The 25,786-nt window shown below is 38.8% G+C and overlaps 1 protein-coding gene across 1 annotated transcript in view; it reads right to left on the bottom strand.

Moving 5' to 3' along the window:
- Positions 1-25,786, bottom strand: part of MCTP2 (multiple C2 and transmembrane domain containing 2) — a gene marked incomplete at its 5' end in the record, with an annotated part of 189,755 nt that overhangs the window by 89,225 nt on the left and 74,744 nt on the right. The window contains 2 exon segments of the mRNA XM_082850959.1: positions 10,668-10,770; positions 12,148-12,250. Coding sequence (XP_082707085.1) covers positions 10,668-10,770; positions 12,148-12,250 — 206 coding nt within the window.

Consider the following 25,786-nt stretch of genomic DNA (forward strand, 5'->3'; position numbering starts at 1 on the left):
ATAGATATCTTTGTGCTTCCATGATGCATTCCTAAAAATAAAGTCTTAGAGGTGGAATTATTGAGTCATATGGTACACCTATTTTTATCGTTTCGGCAAGTATTGCCAATTTGCTCTCCTAAAACGTTGTATTAATTTATACTCCTAGCTCAGTGAATGAGCCTGTCCGTTTCCTTCCAATGTTGCCAACCATAGGCATTTTTATTTAATATACAGCAATTTCATAGGAATAAAATGGCCTCAGGTTGTTTTAATATGTGCTTTTTTTATATAACTAATGAAACTGAACATTTTCTGTCGGATGTTTATTAACAGTGGGCCATGGTAGGACCGTGAAACCAGACAGACTTCACTTTAATTCCCATTTCTGGCGTTTAGCATCTGTGTGACCATGGGTAATTACTGTATCTCTCCAAGCCCCAGCTGCCTCTCTAAAATAGATATCTAGAATATAAATGCTCAGAGATATGTGTCTATTAAATTTTAATCCAAGGTGCCTTATAGGAGGCTGGTAGCTGGTCATGCTCCCTCCAAAAGCATCTGAGAGAGTCCTTTGACTACACTTAATCATCACTGCTCATGAAAAATCTTGACTATATTTCTTAATCTGACTGCTTAAAGTAATTTGGTAATTTAAGCTACTAAAACGAGGATGATGAAGATAAGAGCTTACACTTTAAGTGCTTACTCTGTGCTACTGTACTCTTTCTACATTTACCAAACCATTTAAATCCTCACCACAGACCTCCAACACAGGTACTGTGATAATTTTCATTTCATAGAGGAGGAAACAGAAACAGAAATGTCAAGTAAGGTGTCAAAAGTCACATAGCCAGTTAATGCAGAAGACTGGGGGCTAACCCAGGTGATCTGGCTCCCTCTTCTGCACTTTAAAAAAATAAATAAATTTATTTATTTGGCTGCATTGGGTCTTCATTGCAGCTCGCGGGCTTTCTCTAGTTGCGGCGAGTGGGGGCTACTCTTCAATGTGGTGTCCGGGCTCTAGGCACACAGAATGTAGCATGCAGGCTCAGCAGTTGTGGCGCACGGGCTTAGTTGCTCTGCGGCATGTGGGATCTTCCCGGACCAGGGCTCGAACCCATGTCCCCTGCATTGGCAGGCAGATTCTTAAGCACTGCACCACCAGGGAAGCCCCCTCTTCTGCATTTTTAACAACCATGATGGTGGTTGAATAAAGCATGAGCCATTCATATGCTTATTAGCTATACAGATTTCTGCCTCCTTGATTTAAATTTTCTGTTAGGTTGAATTGTCTTTTCCATATTGATCAAAAAAAACACTTTTTTTTTTTTTTTTTTACATCTTTATTGGAGTATAATTGCTTTACAATGGTATGTTAGTTTCAGCTTCACAACAAAATGAATCAGTTATATATATACATATATTCCCATATCTCTTCCCGCTTGCGTCTCCCTCCCTCCCACCCTCCCTATCCCACCCCTCCAGGCGGTCACAAAGCACCGAGCTGATCTCCCTGTGCTATGCGGCTGCTTCCCACTAGCTAACTACCTTACTTTTGGTAGTGTATATATGTCCATGCCTCTTTATCGCTTTGTCACCGAAAAAAAACACTTTTATATTAGTGCTGGCATCTATTTGTTTTATGCTGCAAGTATTTTTTACCAACCTATCCTTTGTCTTTTAATCTTCTATGGAAATTTTTGTTTTCACCATGACATCTTAAATCTTTCTTCCTTTATCATTCCTGTTTTTCAGTTTGTTTATGTAGCACTTCCCATTATTTTAATAGTTTTATTTATGGAACTATAAATAAATAAATATTTATTTATTTTGTTTCAAGCATTTGACTTTTAATTCACCTTGAAATAGTTACTGTGTTTGGTGTAACATGCCGATGCATTTTTCCCTGATGGATAAGCAACCAACTTACCTCAGAATCACTTATATAGTGATCACTTAGTTTATCCTCTCAATGACTTCATGTTTCAAGTTTATCATATATTAAATTTCTCAATTAGCCTTTTTTTCATGTCCTTCAGTACAGTTCAGAAATTCCTCATATAGTTAAGCATTATAGCATTTTTTTGTTTCCTGTTATACTCTTTAATTTTTTTTTTAGGTTTTTCAGATTTTTTTTTTTTAGGTTTTTCTTTAGGTTTTTAAGATTTCTATTGGGTATGGGCACTGGTTTTCATTTTCTTAATTTTGATATTGTTTATACATAACTGACCTTTTTTTATTCTAATACAGTGTCTATTAATTTTCTTTATATTTACAGATATTATCAGCTAGTACTTGCAAATAATGTGTTTCCTTCATTCAAATATCATTTATTTCTCTTACATTTTTGCATTGGCTGGATCTGACCTAAAAGGTTTAATTTTAATAGTTAATTCATAAGTATATAAGCTCATTAAATTCTTGCAACAATCCTAGTAGTAGAAACTACTGTTATTTTCATTTTAAAAATGAGGAACTAGAGCAGCTTCCCTGGTGGTCCAGTGATTAAGACTCCAGGCTTCCACTGCAGAGGGTGTGGGCTCCACCCCTGGTCGGGGAAGTTCAACATGCCACGAGGTGTGGCCAAAAAAAAAAAAAAAAAAAAAATGAGACACTAGAATAACTATCTCTAGTGTTTCAGCAATAAGTCTTAATGTTTGTGATACTTCTGATAGATATCATTCATCATGTTAAGGCACTGCTCATCATTTACTAATTTATTAGACTATTTTTTCATAATCAAGAATGGATGTTAAATTTTATCAAGTACACCTTCTACATCTATTGAGATTGTCAAGGTGTTTTTTTTTTCTTAACTCAATAATATAAATTACACAATTAGATTTCCTAATGTGTTCAATCTTACTGATGTTCCATGAAAGGTATATAATTTGCTTTTTCTTTAAATATGTTTTTTTAATATCAGAATTATTTTAGTCTCAGGGAATGATTTCACACATTTTCCATTTTCTTTTATGTTCTCAATAAACTTCAATAACATTTAAGAATTGCCTGTGCAGTTAAGGTTTCAAAACTCATGTTCATTAAATGATTGAAATGTGTTATTTTCTTATTCGGGGGAGGGGAGTATGCAGGGAGAAAAGGGTGGAGTTATTTGATAACTGTTTCTGATATTTCCATCATTAATGATTTTCACTAAACAGTGCATTTAATACCTGATATTCAAGTTCCTCTAGTTATATTTTTAAAGATAATTTCCTTGATATTTTTATACATTAATTTCTTCAAATGGGGTACTGTATTATCTTTTTAGTTAACTTGGGGAGATTTTTATACCTTTAAAATACCTAAGTCTTCCCAAGGTATGTCTCTATATTTATTAATGTTTTCTCTCATACTTAGTAAAATTTAGTTATGTTCTTCATAGCAATCCCCATATTTCTTGTTGTTCACTCATTCTTAATAGCACATGTTTTCCCTTTCTTTCATTAGCCTTGTAAATGGCTTGCCTGTATCACTGGTTTTGGGGGGAACTAATACTTGGATTGATCAAATACACTGTTTAAATACTTTCTATGTAATTGCTCATTTATTAATCTTCATAAATTTCTTTATAATTTTCTCAGTTTTCTTTATTTTAGTTCATTTTGTTGAGATGTTTAATTGATTTTCAACCTTGTTGTTCAATTATAAAACCATTCACGTAACTTCCCTGGTGGTCCAGTGGTTAAGACACTGTGCTTCCACTGCAGGGGGCACAAGTTCGATCCCTGGTCAGGAAACTAAGATCCTACATGCCCTGTGGTGCAGCCAAAAAAAATTTCCTCTGAATAATACTTTTGGCCCTTACCCATAGTTTTTATATATTGTATTTCATTGTTAGTTTCTAAGAAGTTTATAGTTGCAGTTTTGGTATCTACATTAGCTACCTGAGATTTTTTTTCTACCAAGGGTTTTGATACTTGTTTCATTTTTGTTATTTATTTCTCTGTGCTGTGATCACAGTACAGGTTCTGCCTTTTTGAAATCTATTGAAGCGTTTTGGACCCACAACATAATCAACAATTAAACAAGTTAAGTGGGTATGTGAACAGAATATTTTATGTATTTATGTGTGTGTCTACCCATACATATGTTGGACAAAGCTTACGGCTGATTCTCTAGTCTAAGAACCACCATTTTAGTTTGTTTAAAATTCACCTGAGAACCTTGCTAAAAAAATAAAAACAAAAGAGATTCCAGGGTTTCATCATCAGAAATTTAGTAGCTGTGGAATCATGTGCAAGGACTTTCGCTATTAGCATACACTTCATGGAACTTGGAATTTCAAAGACTTGGCACTTTAAAACATCACTTCAAAGCTTTGTTTTTTGTTTGATTTTTAAAAGCTAGATAGATAATATATGTTATTTTTCTGCGACTCCAATTTTGTAATTTTTCTGGTGTTTCAAATATTATATATATATGTGTGTATATACATATGCACACACACATTTCCATGGGAAGTCATTCACGTAAAAGTTCCTGTCTTTATAACTTTATTGATAATTAAATTATTTTGTAACTCATAAAATAGCCTCCTCTGTACGTTTCTCACTTACCTTTTATTTACATTTATGTGTTACACTTTTGTTCATCCATTTTAGTATTGCCATGTTTGAGGTGTCTCATCTAGAAGAAGCACTTAGATTTTACTCTTTCACTCATTATGAGAGGTTTTTCCATTTAATAGAAAAGTTTAACCCATTCAACGTTTACCATCATGCAGGATATGCTCAGATTTATACTTTCTATCTTCCCGTTATAGGACAGTAGAGGAATCCCACTAGTCATTCTTCTTTCTCCCTTGGCCTGTCGTAACCAAATATCATCCACCTTCTACACCAGTTATGGTTCATGATAATTCCAGCAGATTCATGGCACCCTTTGCTGGTTTCCAAGGCCAACAGAAAAATGTGCCTTATCTTCCTTTACTTCAATGAACATGTTGGACCAGGATTAGATGAGGAAGAGAGTTGAATGTTTGTGTCCGAAAATCACCATTTTGCCCTGTTAAATTTTGTATTTGGTTATACATCCATAAACATTTATGTAAAGTAAAATAAATACTATATATTTCAATGGCCAAAATTTCAGCATTAACTTAAAAAAATATGATTAAGAATGTCCAGTACAATGTGCAAAATCCATCATAGGTGAGAGTTGGGCAAATACTTAATTGGAAATGCAAATGAAGATGTGCATGGACATTTATTTGGTACAGCAATTATAGAAAATTTATCCCATAAAGCTAATTAAGTGAGGCTGTTATTGGTACACCTAGTTACCGTGCACTGGCTTCACAGAGAAAGCTAAGGGCTGCATGAAGGCCTGTGCTTCTGATATAAATTCACATATGCATGTTGGCATAGCTTACACAAGAGGACTCAAATTTGTTTCAAAATGTAGGACCTGGGCTTCCCTGGTGGCGCAGTGGTTGAGAGTCCGCCTGCCGATGCAGGGGACATGGGTTCGTGCCCCGGTCCAGGAAGAGCCCACATGCCGCGGAGCGGCTAGGCCCATGAGCCATGGCCACTGAGCCTGCGCGTCCGGAGCCTGTGCTCCGCAACGGGAGAGGCCACAACAGTGAGAGGCCCGAGTACCGCAAAAAAAAAAGTAGGACCTCATCAAATTGAGATGACTTCTCCATAGATAGTAGGAAATAACAACAAACAGATGCTTTTCCTATTTTACAGAAAGCTGATTTTCAAAGTCTTCCAAAATTGACCCATTAGATAATTAATTCTAGGAGGGTAAACACGTTTAAATAAGAAGGATGAGAAGAACTTAGCCAGATTTTCACCACAAAATCAAGATCACTTAATTGAGAATAGCAATGAAAAATAAATCTACTGAACTGGATAATTATTAGGAGACAATGTCTATGTTGGGAATGTTTTAAAACTAAAACATTCCTACTGTTTTCCAATGTATATTTACTATATTAGTGATTAGAAGATTTTTGGCAGAATGTGGAAATGTACAAATATTAGAAGTTTTCAGGACTTCCCTGGTGGTACAGTGGTTAAGACGCCACACTTCCACCGCAGGGGGCACAGGTTAGATCCCTGGTGGGGGAAGTTCCCTGTGGTGCGGCCAAAGAAATTTTTTTTTTTCAGATTATAATTCAATCCAACTGCAATTTTCTACTGCTTTTAATCATGAGTAAAAAGTTTTGCATATCTATATAATCATTTTAAAAAACTGTTTTTTAAAAAGTTGAACAGAAATGAAATCTATGGAAGGATGGCTCACTGTCCTGTATTTTTTCAATTCTGATGTATATCTGAGCACATGTATACGCTTTGAACAATTCACCACCATTAATAAATATACTGATTTTAGAATATGAATTTTAAGGGAGCCAAGAGTCATCCAATATATTCACCCTGATTAAAAGATATAGTGAATTCAGAACAGGCTCTTTATTTAACAGGCTGAAATGCACTTAGCACATTACCATTTCGAGAGAGTAAAAGTTGAAGTACTTTCAATACTTTACACTTAGACGTTTTAAAATGTAGTTTGCATTTTCTCTGAAAGTGTAAATCAAGTTTTAGTTTATGACTTGATTAAAGAAAACATGTTCTCACAAAAATTACGCACACTCTAAGAAATACAATTTTTGTTTTTAAATACGAAACAAGGTATTATAGGACACTGTTCCGTATCCTATAGAGGTAATAGTGAAGCACCAACGAATCCATTTTTATGACTAAAAATATTAAAAAAGCAGGGAAATAAATCCTTTTCCTAAGAGGCATAGAACACAGAATTGAAGGGTTTTCTCTCTGATGCTTTTTTTCTGGAGTTGCAACCAATTCCTCCAGGAAGTCTTCCTCCCCTATAATTGCTTCACACAGGAGCCAAACTTTCTTCCTAGTTAACTGCTCTGTTATATCCATGCCAAAGCCTGCAGATAATCCCCCCTCACAGAACAGGCCCCAAACTCTCTCCACCCCTCCTGAGCTGCACTCTCCAGCCTCCCTGTTCACACTGAGAGCTAGGCACCAAGGCTGCTCTTTGCTTCCAGAATGTGGCCTCTCCTTTACCCTGCTGTTTCTCTGCTCATGCTTTCCCCTCTGCTTGGAATGGCCTTCATTCTTCACCTCACCCAGCAGTCCCTATCAACACCATACTCCTTCCTGGCCAGCTCAGACTCCCCACTTTCTAAAGTCTTCCCAAAGTTAAATTCAGCCCTCCCACCTTGCATTTTCCTGTTCCTTTTATAGGGCACCTAATATTTTCGGTCATCTCACAGGCATCTCCCATGAAATGCAAGTCTTTAGTTAACTCTGTATCCCACCTGCCCCCCTGCCCCCCACCTCCACTGCACTGAGCCCAGTGCCTGCACAAAACAGATCTTGGTTATGGCTTTTGGCACAATATTTACTTAACAGCTACTCACTATGGCAGCACAGCATCCTCTTAGGATGGCTCTGATATGAGACTGCCTAATTCAAACCCAGCCTCCCCTACTTACCAGCTACAGGTCTTCCTTTGCCTCAGTTTCCTCATTTGTAGATGGTCATAATAATAAAGCATGCCTCATTAGGCTGTCATAGAATTAATGATGGTAAGTGCACAGCACAGGGCTCTAGGTAAGTATTGCTCAATAGACATTAAATAAAGAAAAAACCTAGATCTAAATACATTTTAAAATATAGCCTCTAAATCACAAGTTAGAATTATTTTAAAATAATTATAAATATAAACAAAATCTATAAATATAAATACTATAGATATAAGTAATATAATTTTTTTAAAAAAATCAAATGATCAATGAAATAACAAACAAAATTTGCCTGTTACAGATACTGGGGGTTATGGCCTTTTTTTCTATCACATTTATATCTACACTTTAGGTAGGGAATCATTTCATTTGGAGAAGGTATGTTGCGGGTGTATCGGGAAGAGCCCACACAGATCTTACGTAAGATCTGATCACTTTCCCAATCTACTGGTCAAAGCATCAGAAATAAATATGAACTGAAACAGCCATGCTGAACAACAACTACTGAAATGTCTTATTCAGCTCAACATCCCTGGGCCCCCAAAGTCCCTAAGGGGAAACATGGCTCAGGCCACACTGCCTTTACACAGTGGAGACCTTTCAGATCTGGGCTTATTTCTCCACGTGCTACATTTATATTAGAAACAAGCAGTATAAACCAAATCAAACACTCCCCGGCTGGAAACCTCCCTGTGGTTTCCCATCACCACTAAGAAAGAGCCAAAGTCCTTCTAACTTTCTGGTTGTCAGCGTCCTACAAGGTCCTCTTCCACGCCACCCTATCCCCTATTCTTTCCTACCTCACATTTGCTATTCTCTACTCACTCTATTCCAACCACATTGCTCTGCTATTTTTGGAATTTGACAGTCAAGGCCTGGCCTTGGAACCTTTGAACTTGAAGATTTCCTGCCTGGAAGAGTTTCCCCAGATATCCTCCTGGTTTTCTCCCTTCCCTTACTTACTTAAGTTCTCAGTCAAATGTTCCCTTTCCAGTGAGGTAATCGCTGCCTGAACCACGGAAAATTGCCTCCCTTCCCCACACACATCCTCTTGGAGGCCCCTCCCCCTGCTTCATTTTCTACATAGCACTTTTCACCATCTAACCTACTGTGCATTGCTTTTTTTTTTTTTTTTTTTTTTTTTCTGGTTTGTATATTGCCTCCTGCAATCAAAAGATAAGTTCCAGGAGAGGACATAGCTTCACTGCGATCATTGTTAGAACATTACCACCTAAAACAATTCTTGGCACACACTGAACACTTGATAAATATTTATCAAATGAATGCTTAGATTGTGGGGCAGCTTATCAGCAACCTGAAAAATTAAGGGGGCTAATGGGCTTGCTTGCATTGAAACAAAGTCTTTCACAAATCACTCTGTCTTGTATTTTGAAGGATATAGTTTGAAAGCTCTATTAATTTAGGTCATTGGTTCTCCACTCCACCAGGAGTGACTCTGCCCCCTTCAGAGCACTGGGCGATGTTGCAAGACATCTTTGGTTATCACAACAGTGATGGGTGGATAGGTGCTACTGGCATCTAGTGGGTAGAGGTCAGGGATGCTGCTAAACTTCATACAGTGCATAGGACAGTCCCCGCAGCAGAGAACGATCCGTCCAACAATGTCAGGAGTGCTGAGGTTGAGAAAACCTAAACCTGATTTAGCCAGAGGTCATTTCTTAGATCTAACTTCACAGCGTATAGCGATTGTACATTCCTTGGGAGGGAGGAAAGAAAGTCAGTCAACTTGTTGGTATTCTAGGAAGACCAAACACACAAAATGTTTACATGCGAAACAGAGGGAGGTTAATAAAGATACGAAGTAGCGTTCACCCAGCAAGGAATCAAATATGCTACTAAGGATTTATCTATAAAACAAGAGGAGAAATGTCCAAAAAAAAAAAAATGTTAGAGAGAAAGGACACTAAATTCTAATGGAGAGCTTTGGTTCCTTGTCCCTTTAGACCTCTTTAAAATTGTGCGCCATGTTCTTGTTACATGTATGCTTTTAGGAATAACTGACAAAGTTGTAATAAAAAAAAAAAAAGGAGGGAAATCCCACATCACAATCTCCTCTCTGAGAGCCGGCGTGGCTTGCTGCTGGTGGCTCAGAACATTCGGCAGCAGCCAGCTCTGCAAGGGAGCAGCTGCTCCACCATGCTCTTCAAGTAACATCAGGGATATGAGAACTTGGGGACAAATTAACCAAGCAATCAAAAAGATAAGAGATATTGAGAGGTGCAGCGTTTCCCCCTCTGTAAACACCATGTGAGCTAGTCTAATCTCATGGATAAATTACAGACTGCTCCAGCCACAAAAATGCACTAAGAGCTTTGGGAAAATAAGTCTTTGGGAAGAAAGAAATAAAGCCTTCCTCACTGATAAACGCCGTTACAACTCTACCACACATTGTATGAATGGTTGGATGAAAAACTGAAATTTTCTCCTCTAGAAGAGTACATTTGACATAAACATAAATGCCCAATTAATAGGTGAATTCAGATCCCAGCTTTCTACCTTTGCCCATGTAAAGACATTATATGATGCTCTGAATTTTATAGGGTATTTTACTTTCATTCAGCTCTTAGCTCACTCTGACACGTTACCTTTTAAGGGGACTACCAAAACAGCACTCTTTTTCCAAGAGAGGCTCTCTGCTTTCTCCCACAAAGCACTTTTGGAGACTGAAAACAAACGGGACTACTAAAAAGACAAACAGAATTTTTGAGAAAATGGTCTTTAGTGGAATTGAGAACAACTATGCAGTTACCAGCAAGTAATCTTTGAAGAAATGGGCAGTAAGGAAGCAATGAAGAAAAACATGGATGTTTTTCATTCACCAATGGAAAATCGGTCATAGATATGTATTCCCTGAAACAAAAGAGAAACTCCTATCTTAAGATGGAAAGACTGAGTGTGGATTGAAAGACCGGTCAAAATGTTTTGGTTGGTTAAATCGATACGCAATTGACACACAGAGAAAATTATGTGACTTTACATCTGAAACTACTGAAAGTACTGGAGAAGGATAAGGAATAAAACAGCTGTTTCCTGCTATAGCTGGGAGGATTCCCCCCACCCCCAGATTGACAAAGATAAAGCAACTCTAGACCATAGAAACTTGTCAACTGTAAAATGACTCACACACTGTATATTAACGAAGGTAACTTACAGACAGCAAGGGAATGGCAACTTTCCCAAGAAAATCAGGGGGTTTATCTCCATCTTCATCAAACACAGTCACTTCCAAAACATCATGAATATCTTTAACGGGACTGAAACAAGAAACACACCATGCGTTAGATACAAAAACACAAAAGTGAAGTCTGTTCCATGAAGATCTGAAAACACGGTTTCACTAATTAAATCTGTATGTCCTCAGAGTATAAAAGTACCATTTAATTAAATTCCAAAAATTAAATCAAACTGACTATTCCCAAACCTTCCATCAGAGAAGATTCAGACATCCATATGGAAAAAAAAGTCAACTTTTTTACTATGACATTTTCCATGTATATGTGTACTCAAGGGCAGAACTGTTAAAGAAACAGGATAAAGAAAGAGAACAGGGGACAGAATAAGGAGGACAGTGATTTCAAAGTAGCTTCCAAATGAGAAGAACAAAAATCAGATTTACTTTACTTTAAACTAATGAAGAATTCCCTAAAAAAAAAAAAAAAGTCAAAATCACTATTTGCCGAGATCCCTAGAAAGCATCCTATTGTTGAAACACAGAGTACTAAAAGTCTCATGCATATTTACATACTTATAAACAGTTTTTACGTTGACCGGAAGCCAGACATTGGCTACAATGAAACACGGAGCCATGGTCATTGGCAGGGTGTTGACCAAACCAGAGACTTGCATATGGCAATTTGCAAACCTGCTTAGCACAGTTAATCCTCTTCTCATAGATCCTTGGGAAGTTTCTGCTTGGGAACCACCAATTCCATTCAATACAAACTATATTCTTTCAGTTATAAGCACAGACAGAGCATTTCTTCAGTGTTGTGAGGCCAGGGTACCACCATTTCACCCAAATTCAAAAAGGGGCCTCCCCCTTGATGGCCAGATGCCTTGGAATCTAAAGCAAACTAGGAATATACCCAGCCTCCTAAATGCCTGAGTCTGAAAAGTGAACATCACTACGGAGCAGGTCATTCAGAGAATCTGGAATATAAGGGGACTTTGGGAGTCCTTGAGGAATTGCAGATAATCTATATGTTCCAAAAGACTCTGGCAGAATACAAGCCTTCAGATATTAAAATAATGTTGTACCATATAAGCTCCTTGAATTAAAGACAGGTCTACATTTGTAATTTCCTTTAACCCAGGAATGAAGTAGTCTGGATTTATGGAAGCTTCCTTCTACTCACAGATTAATTTAGTCACTAAAAGACCTACTTTACAAATGCCTCTCCTATAACACTCCCTTGCAGTTCCAAATGGTCTCTTCTATTATTAACACTATACTCTATAAAATGAAAGCATAAAAGGTTTTCAGAAAAAGAAAAACAATAAACTTCACTCTTTGCCCATAAAAATGGACAGAAAGTTCCACTCAAGAGCCCCAGACTGCCCCAAACATATCAGGGATAATTGGTCTCTGAGTTAAAGCTGCTCTTTGATATTCCAGGGGCTAAAGTACTTACAATGTAAAAACTTTGTTCCACTCAGGGTTGAGGTTTTTGTAAATGGTATGTGTCTGAAGTCGGTCATTTCCCAACTCCAACAAGCAAAAGGGATCGCTCTTCCCTGCAAAGAGAACACAGACGTGGGTCAGAGACAAAGGAATCTCCTTGGTCAGAGGCAAGTGAATCTCAAAAGTGACAGAGGCAAAGTGAACAAAAGTCATGCACATTTTTTCCAATTATTATTATTATTTTTTTTTATTTTATATTGCAGTATAGTTGATTTACAATGCTGTGTTAGTTTCAGGTGTACAGCAAAGTGATTCAGTTATACATATATCTATATCTATTCTTTTTCCGATTCTTTTCCCATTTAGGTTATGACAGAATACTGAGTAGAGTTCCCTGTACTATACAGTAGGTCCTTGTTGATTGTATATTTTATGTATAGTACTGTGTATATGTTAATCCCAAACTCCTAATTTATCCCTCACCCCACCTTTCCCCTTTGGTAACTGTAAATTTGTTTTCTAAATCTATGAGTCTGTTTCTGTTTTGTAAATAAGTTCATTTGTATCATTTTTTAGATTCCACATATTGTAACAATAAAACTGGGCTTGCTGATAGAGAACAGACTTGTGGTTGCCAAGGGGGAGGGGATGTGAGGGAGGGATGGATTGGGAGTTTGGGGTTAGCAGATGCAAACTATTAGATATAGAATGGATAAACAACAAAGTCCTACTGTATATTCAATACCCTGTGATAAACCATAATGAAAAAGAATATGAAAAAGAATGTGTATATATATATATGTATAACCATCACTTTGCTGTACAGCAGAAATTAACACAGCACTGTAAATCAACTACACTTCAATTAAAAAAAAATTGTGCTTGCTAAAAGATTGAACGTGAGCCTCTCTTTTTAGCAAGCTGTGTAAGCCCTGTGTGGGAATTGGGGAGGTGGACAGACATATAGGTGTCAGCACACTTATTAGACTGGGACTGACACACAACCCAGATGCAGCCTTGAGAGCAATGGCAACACTGGTTTCACAAGAGCAGGTGTCAATGTGGCATGTTAGAGAGTCCAAGTTTGTGTTTTGTTTCAAAACAGAAGCACATCTCTGTTTCCTTCCTAAATTCTCTTTGAGCCAATATAATTTTTTTTTCTTGTTTTGGCCACATTGTGTCTTAGCTGCAGCACGCGGGGTCTTCGTTGAGGCATGCGGGATCTTCTGTTGCGGCACGCAGGCTCTTCGCTGTGGCACGCGGGCTTCTCTCTAGTGGCGGTGTGCGGTTTTTCTCCCTCTAGTCGTGGCACTCAGGCTCCAGAGAGCACGGGCTCTATAGTTTGCAGCACACGGGCTCTCTCGTTTAGCCACACGAGCTCAGTAGTTGTGGTGCGTGGGCTTAGTTGCCTCGCGGCATGTGGGATCCTAGTTCCCCGACCAGGGATCGAACCCGCATCCCCTGCATTGGAAGGCGGCTTCTTTACCACTGTACCACCAGGGAAGGCCCTGAATGGATATAATTACTTGTCTACAACTGGAAGTCTATGATAACTTACATGCTTCTACGAGGTGATAAGAGAAATGAGAAAAAGTGTAACCATGGCTGTTTAGGAGTTAAAACTCTGCTCTGGAGTGAGTGGCCACACACACATATGATCTTATATATTTAGTAAATGGTGAGAATACACATGGGACATTTTTGGTGCTCAGACACATGTAGAAGTCTAATTTCATAAGGTTAAGTTCAAAGTTTTTATCTTAAAAAATAATGAAGCTTAACCTTTACTTCTCCCATCTCACCTCCTCTTCTTCCACCCTACCTCACACAGCCTCCAAAAGAAAAAAATAAAAAGATTAAAAAATCCTGAATCCAAAGGGGCACACAGAAAGCTACCGCATAAGAAGTCTCTCCCCTTCTGTTGGGATTGGCAGAGGGATCCACAGTTGAAACCGTCAGGGTCTTTAACGTTCGCAGGACATGAACACACGGCCTACCTCTGTGCACACTGGCACTTTACAAAGTGGTGTGTACTAAATTAATTGGGAGCAAAAGGACAGACATGCCTCCAACAAATGGCCAAGGAATCCCAGACCAGGGCCTAACTCAGACAGTGCTCAGGCCACTTGACCTACTGGCCTACCATTCAGGTCACTGAACCTACATCTAATTCACTTAATAACCGGGAGCTCTGAAGTACTGCAAGTCATTAGAGAGACACATGTGCAGGAGCCAGCATGAAGATGATATTTCAAAAGAGGAAGAAAAGAAGAGCAGCTGCATGGCTAAGAGTCAGTGTTAAACAGGAGATTCCATTCAGCTGACTAGTGGCCTGGACACTTAGATGCCTGGCCAAAGCTTTTAAGTCAAGGCTATTATCTCAGTGGCCAGCAGACAGTGATCGAGCCATGGACACAGATGAATGCGTTGGGGTCGTCACTTACAAATAATGGAAATGATCCCTGTCTAAATTTAGCAGAAAAGGAATTTATTAAAATAATAGCAAGCAGCTCTCAGGATCAGACCACAGATTGGAGAATCAGGCTGGAAAAATCACTGGAAACCAAAGAATGCTGAGGCACAGAATCTCAGTCAATCTCTCACCCCAGGAAAGGTCTGGCATGGCCTCTGCTTCCCAGGAAAACTGGCCCCACCGACACTTCCGACCCCAGCCCCTAAATGTAGCTGCTTCTAATATGAATTCTCCACTCCCGCTTCTTTGCCTCACTTGATGTAGATGTAAAGGGATTGCCCCTGCCTAGCAAATCCTCATGCCCTAACTTCCAGGGCTCAGAAAGGGAGTACATATTGGCTTTCCACCACATGAAAGTGGCTCTGAGCCCTTCCCCAAAACATTCGATGAGAAGCACCCCAAACCTAGAAGGGGTTTCAGATGTTGGGCAGCCCAAATCAAACACACACACAAATCCATCTGCATCTGTAAAGAGTCTTGCTTCTTTCAGACATTTTACTCAGCCATCAAAAAGTGAAAAAATGCCATTTGCAGCAACATGGATGGACCTAGAGATTATCACACTAAGTGAACTGAGTCAGACAGAGAAAGACAAATATCACATGATATCACTTACTTACGGAATCTAAAAAAAAAAAGGATACATTTTGTAATTTTGTTTCTAGTTGTGGCCTCTTCTTTTCTGCCTAGATAAATTCCTTTAGCATTTGTTGTAAAGCTGGTTCAAAAGAATTTGATACAAATGAACTTATTTGCCACATATAAATAGACTCACCGACATAGAAAACTTCGGTTACTTACACGGTTACCAAAGGGGATGGAGGTGGGGAGATAAATTCGGAATTTGGGATTAACACACTACTATATAAAACAGATAAACAACAGGGACCTACTGGATAGCACAGGAACTATATTCCATATCTCATAATAACCTATAATGGAAAAGAATCTGATTCATGTGTGTATAACTGAATCACTCCGCTGTGCACTTGAAACTAACTCAACACTGTGTATTCACTACGCTTCAATTTTTTTAAAAAGGCAGTGTACGTCTGGGACTGTGTTTCACGGGGCACAGGGTAGGGGTTGGGTGACAGTGCAAAAGGTCATGACATCTCTCGAGTAACATGAAAAGAACATGAACATGAAAGAACACACATGTTCTCATCCTCAACCCAAGCTGAAACCACTACTTAACCGTTTGTCAGACTGTTGGGAGGTGTCAGGGCTGCTCCTCCAGAGACACTGACATGCCATCCCACCAGCACTTGCTCGGGGGGAACCGTCTGACGCTTGTAATGAAAGCCCGGGGGCTCCTCCACAGGGACGTGGAGAGGGTCCGGGCCTGTGCCTGCACAGGTGGGCTGAGCCCTGCCTACCCCACCCCTCTCCAGCACACTCTTCCGCTATCCCAGCTAATAAGGAACAGCCTTCCTTCCAGGAACTGGGAACTTCAGTTGTGTGTCTCCAAGGAACACACTGCGCCGACTCTCTGAAGATAATTCCGTCAAAGCTCATTAAAATGCTGCATTTATTAATATTACAGTATAAACAGGCAGAGAGGAGGGAGAAGAAGCGAAGACATTAACACATTTATAGAGTAATGTATATACACTTTAGGATTGATTTCTTGCCCTTCAAAGATTCCAGATAGACAGGGACTTTCAAAAAAATTTTAAATAATGAGTATTTTTATTCAATCATGATAAAACGATCTCCCATCACAAATGTTTCCCAAGAGTACCAAGCAAACAGTACCAGACAAAGTGACATATATACACTTGGGTCTGCACTTTTGCTCTTTGCTCCACCTGTTTTCACAGGTAAAACATCTAGATGACCTCTTCTACATCCAGATGCCGCGTCACCTTGACACGGCTACACCACTGGTGATTCCGATTCACAGTGGGGTGGTGTTTCAGCGCCTTGCTCTCAATAGCCTTTGCTATTTTTGAACAGCACGTTAAAATTCATTTGTATTCCTTGAATGGCAAGTGGAGGTTCCTCGCTTAAATAATTTTACCTTTATATTAGTTACAGAAGTTGAATGACAAGCAATAAAAGTATTTTAGAGGTCAAATCATTCATCCAACAAATATTTATTAAGCGCCCATTCTGCTCTTGGCACTGAACCAGGCCGGCCCCAATGTACACAGACCACCAAGTCATTACCTTCAAGGAACTCTCATAATAATTATGCTTTTCAGCAAATGTCACCTTTCCAGTGAAAACTTCGCTCACACCCTCTGCCAGAGGACTAAGCTGTTCCCCTCTGTGATCTCCAACTGTATATTTTCCTTGCCCCTTTTCCACTGCACGCCTGTACATCTCTGTTCTGTATTTAGCCCTGTATCTCATTGAAGGGGCCCATTGCAGGCACAACCAAGGTATGCGTGCCCCTCTCATGCCCTGTGAAGAGTGTCCTGGCTCAGTGACAGAAGGCAGCAGGGGACTTTGGGCTCTGCTGATGGGTGTTGGCTGGAGGGAGCCAGGCTCCTCCCACTCTGTGCAAAAAACAATGCTTCATGCAGGTTCTCCTTTAATCTTCACGTCCATTCTATGAGGTAAGGTATGTCTGTGCCATTTTGCAGATGAGGAAACCAAAGTTCAGAGAAATTTAAGTTGGTTGGTTAAAGTCCAGAAAGATTTCACAGTGGAGGTGAATTCTAAGCAAGGTTTAGGAGGAGACTGACTCGGTTAAAAGAAATGGGTAGGTCCTTGCTGAGGAGATAGGGACAGATCGGAGCCTAACATTCATTAAGTAGATGGATAGATAGATAATAGACAGATACAGATATAGATACATATATATGCATATATACAGCTAAAGAGTGGTGATCAGGAAATATAAGATATGGGTGGATAAAGGAAGAGACTGGCTGGAAGCCTGGAAGGCCATGACTGGTGCCGTTTTTAAAAATTTTATTTCTTTTTACTTATCAAGCAGCCAGGAGCCACCAAAGACTGTCAACACAAGGGGCAAGACTTTCTAGAGGAAGGTAATTCCTGAAGCTAACTGTGGAGCATTATAGCTCAGGCTAGGGGCGGATGTGGGAGTGGGGACAACAGCCACTCCAGACTTCATTTCCAAAATCTCTCCCTTCAATTCTTGCCCCCAACCGTCTGTTGATAAACCTTACTTTTGCATATTGGAGCCAATTCTAGTGTTCATCCTGAAAATCTGTGTTCTCTGACAACTTATCCCACACCATCCATCCTGATCTATCTCCTATTTCCTAACCTTTATCAAGTTGGTGTGTCTGTGCCCCACCCCTGACCAGCACACAGAGGTACGGGGCTCAGTCATGCTTCCTAACTCTGCGTGTGGAATGGCTTCTCCCTGCAATGCTCTTTCAAGCCCCGCTCCTCTCCAAAAAAACAAAAAAACAAAAAAAAAACAGGACCAACTAACCTCCGAGGCCTAGTTCAAGATGCATCATCTGCATGGAACTTTCTCTGCCACCTTAAACTCCAGGGAGCTCCCCACTCAGTCTCCTATGATCATTAGTTTGGGCATCATAATGCCACACCGTATGATGTACCTGCTCCTCCCTTCAACAAATAATTTATGGTTTCCTAAAATGTGGAAAGTACTGTGCTGGGCTGTGAGACGGATTTTAAAGAAAGAGAAAACACTGATCTCTATTCCTTCTGGACCTAACTTTCAAGTATCTCCTGCCTTCCCGAGTGGGTTGCAAGCATCTTTAATCCAAACAATGGCCTCGGAGGCATCCTGCAGATGAGGACGGATCGCTTCACCGCGGCAGACATCCAGAGGTGGGGACAGACAGGTCTCACTTAGGACTGTGAGGTCTGCAAAGGAAGAGGACACTATTGCTGAAATGTTTTTTAACTACATTTCTGATGTTGTAATATTCTAGCACAAACAAGAACTGATGACATGAGAATTTTTCCTTCTTCTAATTCCATTCCCCTGTCACCGCTCAAGCTCCATAAAGCACCATCATCCGCTGAATCTGCCTAACATCTCCCCATTTTCAGTCTTGCACCCCCAAAATCCCTGCTCTTTGCAGCCACCAGAATAAACTTGTATTTAAGTTCATATCGGATCATATCAGTTCCCTACTTAAAAATGTCTCTAATTTCTTCACCTGGACCCCATGTTCCTATATAATCCGGTCCCGCCTAATAACAATAGCCTCCTTGCCCCTAAGGGTCTCCTTGCTCTGTTCTCCAGTTTCACTTGCTTTTCTGCATGTCTTGGGAAAGCCCTGCAGGCTTTGGAACATGCTGTTCCCTCATTTGAAAACTTCTTTTCCTTCAGCTCTACTGTGCTAATCCCTCCTTATCCCTGACACCTCAGCTAAAACATCACTTCCTGCAGGAACACCAGTCAGGTGTCCCTTTAATGAACCTGGACACCTGTTCTTGACCTTGACAGTATCACTGTCATTAGATGCCACTGGGTTAGCAGTCATTCCATGTGAAGGCAGGGACCAATTCCTCTCCCCCACCATGTCACCAGGACCCACCACAGGCTCACACACAGAGGAGGTATACTGGCAGAGTAAATGAAGAGCGTACTAAGAAGCCAGCCAGTAAGATCAGTTGTTAATCAATGAACTGAACTCATTCACTCACAAGGTACCAGGTAAGCTCCAAACTGCTAAATCTTCGATAAACTCCCAAACTTTACATCAACTAGAGTTCATGTTCCTTGGCAGACCGCTAAAGCAGATGGCCTGCCGGGGCAGATTTGTATCGTTTTTTACGTGGTTTTTAAAAAGTTGTTCTTGACTTGGGCTCATCTAGCCATGAGGTTCTCATGAAAATTAAGAGCACTGAATCACTATGGTTGAGCTTCCTAGAAATTCAATTACAGTCAACCCTTTGAAAAGGGGGCATCTTTAAGAGGAGACATATTGCTATGAATATAGCTTCAAACAGCAGACACTGAAAACAAACTAGAAAATGGACATGTGACTTAAAATTCCCAATGAACAACAACCATAGGACTATTTTATTTCTCTTTTGATACAAGCAGTCTTATGTTTCAATAAAACCCAAAACAACAGAAAACAAAGCTAGTGTTATAATTTACAGAAACTGCTCAAACGTCAGTATTACAGCATATGGCTGGAATATCTCTACACTATAATATGGTATCTAACTGCAGTATTTTGGTCAACAGTTTCTCAAAACAGCACTTTTATACACAACAAAAAATTGAGCTCATAAAAGCATTTTATATCGATAAAACTATTATCCATATTATCAAAATGTGAATACAAGCACTAAACTGGTTTAAGTAAGAGAATTTTCCTACCATGAAGCATGTTTTTTCTTCACTTTCATCAGGCAACAGAAACAGAAACAAAAAGAAACAAACATCACAGAGTGGTAACTATAGATTTCTAAAAGTGGTTGAAAAGCTAAAAGTGATTAGCAATGCTGATATTTCCAACATTATTTAAAATTAGAGAAATCATGAACAAAATACCAAGAAGACAATAACCTGTGAAATTCCCCAGGTCAACTCTACTCTAAAAAAATAAATTTAATAAAGAATGGGAATAGCATTTATTGAGCATGTAATATGTGTCAGGTATGCTCATTTAGGTTTTAATTTAACTCTCAAAATACCCATGAGAAGCTGGAGGCTTAAGTGGACCCAAGGCTGGTATGTGGTAGAACCAAGATTTACACATCTGTTTCTATACATCTTCTATGCCATAATACATGGGGATTAAAATGAAAGGCAGCTACCATAAAAATAAAGAGCAAATAAAATGGGGAATAATTTTCATTTTCAGTGAATAAATTATTGAGCTGAAGATTAATTTACCCAAAGCATGAGTTTCAGTCTCTTGGAAAGGGATCGTGTACTTAATGAATGAATGGAGAACTTTACCAGTCATGGGAGAGCAACCCTGCGTGTGGAACAGAGAGCTCCTCCTAATGGCATTGCCAAGGAACCACTCAACTAAAAATGCCACCCAATTTTGAGCAAGGTCCTCATCCACATCAATGATACTCACTGCCCCCTAGAGAAGGAAGAGTGAAGTGATCACAAGCTCCCTACAGGTAGGTGTGTCAGATCTGTAGTAGATGCCCAATGAACATTTCTTGTAGATCACTAGATCTACCCACCAAGGTGACTTTTCTTAAATTAAGACACACTCAAAAAGCATTTGGAAAACTACACTGGGCTCCCTGAAAAGAAGTATGGAGTTCTTGAATTAAATGTCTTTGTTCTCCTGGATCAGGCACTGTTATGGCTCCTGACATGCTTATTTATCACATAAGACTACTTCCCCATAACCCATATTTTTTGTTTAAAAACATAGTCTTTTCCATTCCTCTGATAAAGATTCTCTAATTACAAGATTCTGTTAACTTGGTAGTTGTCTTACTCACATTGGAAACAGAGAAAGGGTCCAAGTGACAATCTTACAGCCAAGAAGTCAAAAAAATCCAGATATATTTGGAAAATTTTTGTGTTTTATGGGTGGGTTTTGTATGGCAAAAAGTAACAAAAAATCGCAATGATAAAAAAGACCCCTGGAGAACAGTAACTCCAAATTGTGAGGAAAGATGGTTATTTCCAGTTTTGTTCCTTCGTTGCCTCCTGATAATTCCCCAGCTTCTCATCATGACATACAGCGTATTATGACAGGAACATGAAAAATTAAGATGGGATTGTGCTATACCAAAAGAAGGGCTGTTGAGACCCACACCCTATTATGCTATGTTGTTAGAACACTTACTATCATCCTATATGGAGGTGGGCTTGCAATGCTGTTCTCCTTGCTCTTTTGCCACTGCTGGCATGACGAGGTAAAGAAAACTCTCCTAAGCTTCTATCGCCCCTATTTTATGTCAGAATACTTAATGGCTAGGGTCATCTTGGTGGTGTTAACACGGTGGAGGAATAAATCGGAGGAAGACTAAAGAATAACCCATCCTGCCACTGGAAGATTCGTTAAGGAGAAGGGTGTTAATATATAAGAACTCTTTTAGAACAAAATTAATATACAGAAAGCTTAATTAGTAGGGAGCAAGATGTGTGAAACCCACATTTTGATTCTAAGAATATAAGAGAAGGATCACTGACTAAGTGCTGAATTTTGGCAGGTGCGTTATGCAAATAGAGGCCGTGATGGTTTCAGTACTGATACACGGAAGGAGCCCCTCCGTCGTACAATTCTGGAAGCTTCCCCACAATATTCTATCAATTATAACAAGGTTATCCAGAACATTTCTCCCTGCATGCGCTGAACACAGTAAATACTTTCCTACTCTTCACTGGTGGATCTCCCAATAGGTAAGATAAGCATTGCCATTTGTACTGAAATACAATTGTGATCAGAAAATATTTCAGTTCCCTATTTTTCTGTTTACCTATTATCTACTTGATTACCTTTTTATAGCCTATGAAACAAACTCTGCATTGTTTTTGTTTGGTTTTTATTGCTTTCTTCTCAAAACAGCTGAGTTCTAAGACTAGCGGCAGCTGAGTGAAGTATGTTGGGCTCATTAAACATTACAAACAGCTGTGCTCACCTTGAGTTTCAAAGTACAATTTATCATCTGTTTTGTGAATCAAGGCTATGGCCTTGTTTACTACAGAAGAACTGACATCAGGCAGGATAACCTATTACTTAAAAATTTTAGGTTACATTGGACACAAGGTGTTTGTGAGACAAATGCTTTAATAAAAATATCTGACAGGCTTTTCTATTAGAATAACTGTATGGCTATCCATATCTCATATTGGCTGTAGAGAACATTAAAATATCTTTCACCAATTTTAGACTGCAAGAGAAGTTAATTACCTCCGATTCTTTAAAATAAAAAGTCTTCCCACTTATATACAAATAAATGTCAGATACACACACAAAAATGCCAAGCTATATATAAATTTAAATTTATTAATTCTAGGGTAGGTTCAATCACACAATAAAATAGCATATTTAGAAAAGAATGAATTAGTTTCAAAAATAATAAATTATCTTTTCTACACACTAGAACACTGAAGCCTTTATCTTTTATAAATATCTTAATATTGGTAACATATCTAGATTTAGGTTATTAGTATCTTATAACATTTGGAAAGCTACACTAATTGTTTTCTTTATATAAAAAAGTTAAGGGCTTCCCTGGTGGCACAGTGGTTGGGAGTCCGCCTGCCGATGCAGGGGACGTGGGTTCATGCCCCGGTCCAGGAGGATCCCACATGCCCCGGAGCAGCTGGGCCCGTGGGCCATGGCCGCTGAGCCTGCGCGTCCGGAGCCTCTGCTCCGCAACGGGAGAGGCCACGGCGGTGAGAGGCCCGTGTACCACAAAAAAAAAAAAAAAAAAAAGTTAAATTTTTAATTACAAAGAAGTTCACCTTAGTGCGTGTATATATATAATCTATATATATGATATATATTATTCCAATATTCTAAAGTACTAGCAAAGTAATGAGGATTCAATGTCCCCCAAGTTTAATTTATTTTTACGGCTACATAATCATAACATCAATAACCACTCATGAGGAATATCCACCTAACTTTGATCCGATTAGCATAAGTGACTGATATTTTCTTTTTCTAATTGCTACTTGCAAATATATAGATAACTTTAAAATTGGCAAACCACTGATCGCAGGGCTGCCAAGTGCTTTCATTTCTCCTCCAGGACAAAAGGTCCCTGCACTCTGCAAACCGTAACCTTCACCTCCATATGGACCACTGCCAAGATCTGCTCCCGTGGACTTTTGTTTTATCAGAGTCCCTGAATCTAACTTGAAGCATCAGTTATTATGGTTATTTGGTATTGTTTTCAAGAAACAAACAATTACAGAAAAAAAAAAAAACACAAAACTATCATGAAAAAAAGTAGGAATGTTCCCTTTTGCACTGTCTAAAACGACCACCATTCTTTGAGAATGTGCCTGGTTATTCAGAGTAAATGCAGTTCTTTTTAATTTGCAGGAGTGAATACTTTGTTCCCTGAGCAAGTGCAATGAAACACTCAGTTATAAGGCAAGGCTGACTGGAAAATGCTGGGTATAAATAGTTATTCTTTAAATGTTTCCGGCACTGGCAATGATGAGTACCTCTTCTGATCCATGATCAAGTGAAGCTGGCATTTTTTTTTCTGCATATCAAGTGAATTGGTAACAATAATAACAGTAATAATGTATGAGTCGCCACTATATGATATGATCGCTAACATCTCGGAGGCATTAAGTACATCTCTAGTGCTACCTCACAGCAACCTGAATCCACTTCTTTTTTCACATAGAAAAGTTACTTTACAACTCTCTGGACTAGGTCCACTCTGTTGCCCTAAAGCAACACCTTGGTTTGGAAGAGACTGGATGAGGCTACCAACCTATAAAGAACATTAGACTGTGAAATTTGATTCTAAGAATAAAGATCGATATGGTCTAAAGACATGCTTAGCTAATGACAAGGATCTTTTGTTTCAATTCAGAAGAGTGATGATTTTCTCATAAATAATACAGATACAGTAAAACACCAGGGCATTTAGCTAAATCGCTTAGCATTATTTGGCTTCTAACCACTGCTTTTTGTTAATGGAATCCTCAGGTACTCACCACCTTCATCCACTCCAAAACTATCTACTGAATATCTTGAATATAAAGAAAATGACAAAATGGTAGCATTTTGCCCCAAAATTATTCTTCTGACAAGTGGGTTTTGCCTTATCATCTGATCTTTATAAAAACTTCCATTTTCCAGGTTTCTCTCCTATACACTTTAATAGTCAAAGTACTCTTTGGAGAATTCACACTGGCCTGAAACAACCTCCATCAATACTAGTTTTGGGGGTGCTTTATGGAAGTCACCTGATAGGAAGCATAAAATAAGGTAAGTTTTTAAAAAGTATTTCCACATATGGATGTAGTTGTACACAAGCCTTTTAAAAAAACGTTTAATGCATTTCAATCAGTTCCTGGAGAACACAAAATACACAACTACAGAAAGAATATTTGAAAATACTGCTTGAAAGCATAAATGAGTTCTTGGCGCCTGAGACAACGTTTACTGAGACATCAACAATCACAGATTCAAACAGTGTTGTATCTAAACACTGAGATGGAAGTAAAACACAATTTGCTCTGGAAAACTGGTCGATAACTCTACCTGTGTTTTAGTGATGAAAAAACTACTGTCAAAGGCACAGGAAACGTCTGAATTAAGCATTTTCATAAACTGTAAGTTTCAGAAGGAAAATTTCTAAATCAATCTAAGACTATATAAACATTTGCAAGTAAACTGATGAATATTACAAGTCATTACTGAAGTATTTCATCCACAACCCTGAGAATTTATATATTCATATTGGCTGAAAAAGCATTTTTGGATATTCTCACTAGGCATTTCCTTAAAATTGAGATCACCTTATTTGGGGGGCTTATAGAGTAGTGATTTCCATTGGTTCATTTTTTGAAGGAGGTTGAGGAGAACTCTATTTTTTTAAACTAAGTTCATATATCCCATCATTTTTGTAATATAAAGTGCTTCTAATTAACATTCTCTTTTCCAGAGTTTGAGCTACCTCAAACTCAGAAGTTCAGAGGTTACACAAATATAGAGTAGACCACATTCTAAAATTATGATATAACAACAACAACAAAAATGCACCACTGCATTAATAGATAGATCCATGTTGTGTAATAGTCTTCATATTCATCAATTTACTTGGTAAATAGCATCTGTCATATAGGTGCTTAAATTGTTAGTCAGTACAAGGGGGTAATTCGGCAATGAGTGGAGAGGCGTCCTCTGATCAGACACTGGAACGTTTGGATTACCCTCCTCCATAGTCAAGCATAATTCAGCACAAAGCATGTCAGTCCCAGCCTCTGTCTATAAGTTCCAGGTAGTGAAGCACCGAGAGGAATTTTGTATATAACAATGGCAATGGCCAAGTGGTTCCATGGCCAAGACCTTGGCTACTGTTACAGAAAAGTGCCAGCCAGCCAGATTTAGGACCCATGTACTGTACCCTGTGAAGAATAAAACACTGTCTGCACACAGCGCTGCAAGAAGTCAAATCTGCCTTCTGAGGTCCTATAGAAAAGCTTGACCAAACATTCAACAAATAAAGAAGTCACGACGTGAATCATCCACAAATATCTCTGAAAGCTGAATGGACGAGCACATTATCTAATCGTAGGAAAATTACTTGAAAAAGATAA

The sequence above is a fragment of the Leucopleurus acutus genome (assembly GCF_964270905.1).
Source record: "Leucopleurus acutus genome assembly, chromosome: 1".
In the NCBI taxonomy this organism is placed as follows: Eukaryota; Metazoa; Chordata; class Mammalia; order Artiodactyla; family Delphinidae; genus Leucopleurus; species Leucopleurus acutus.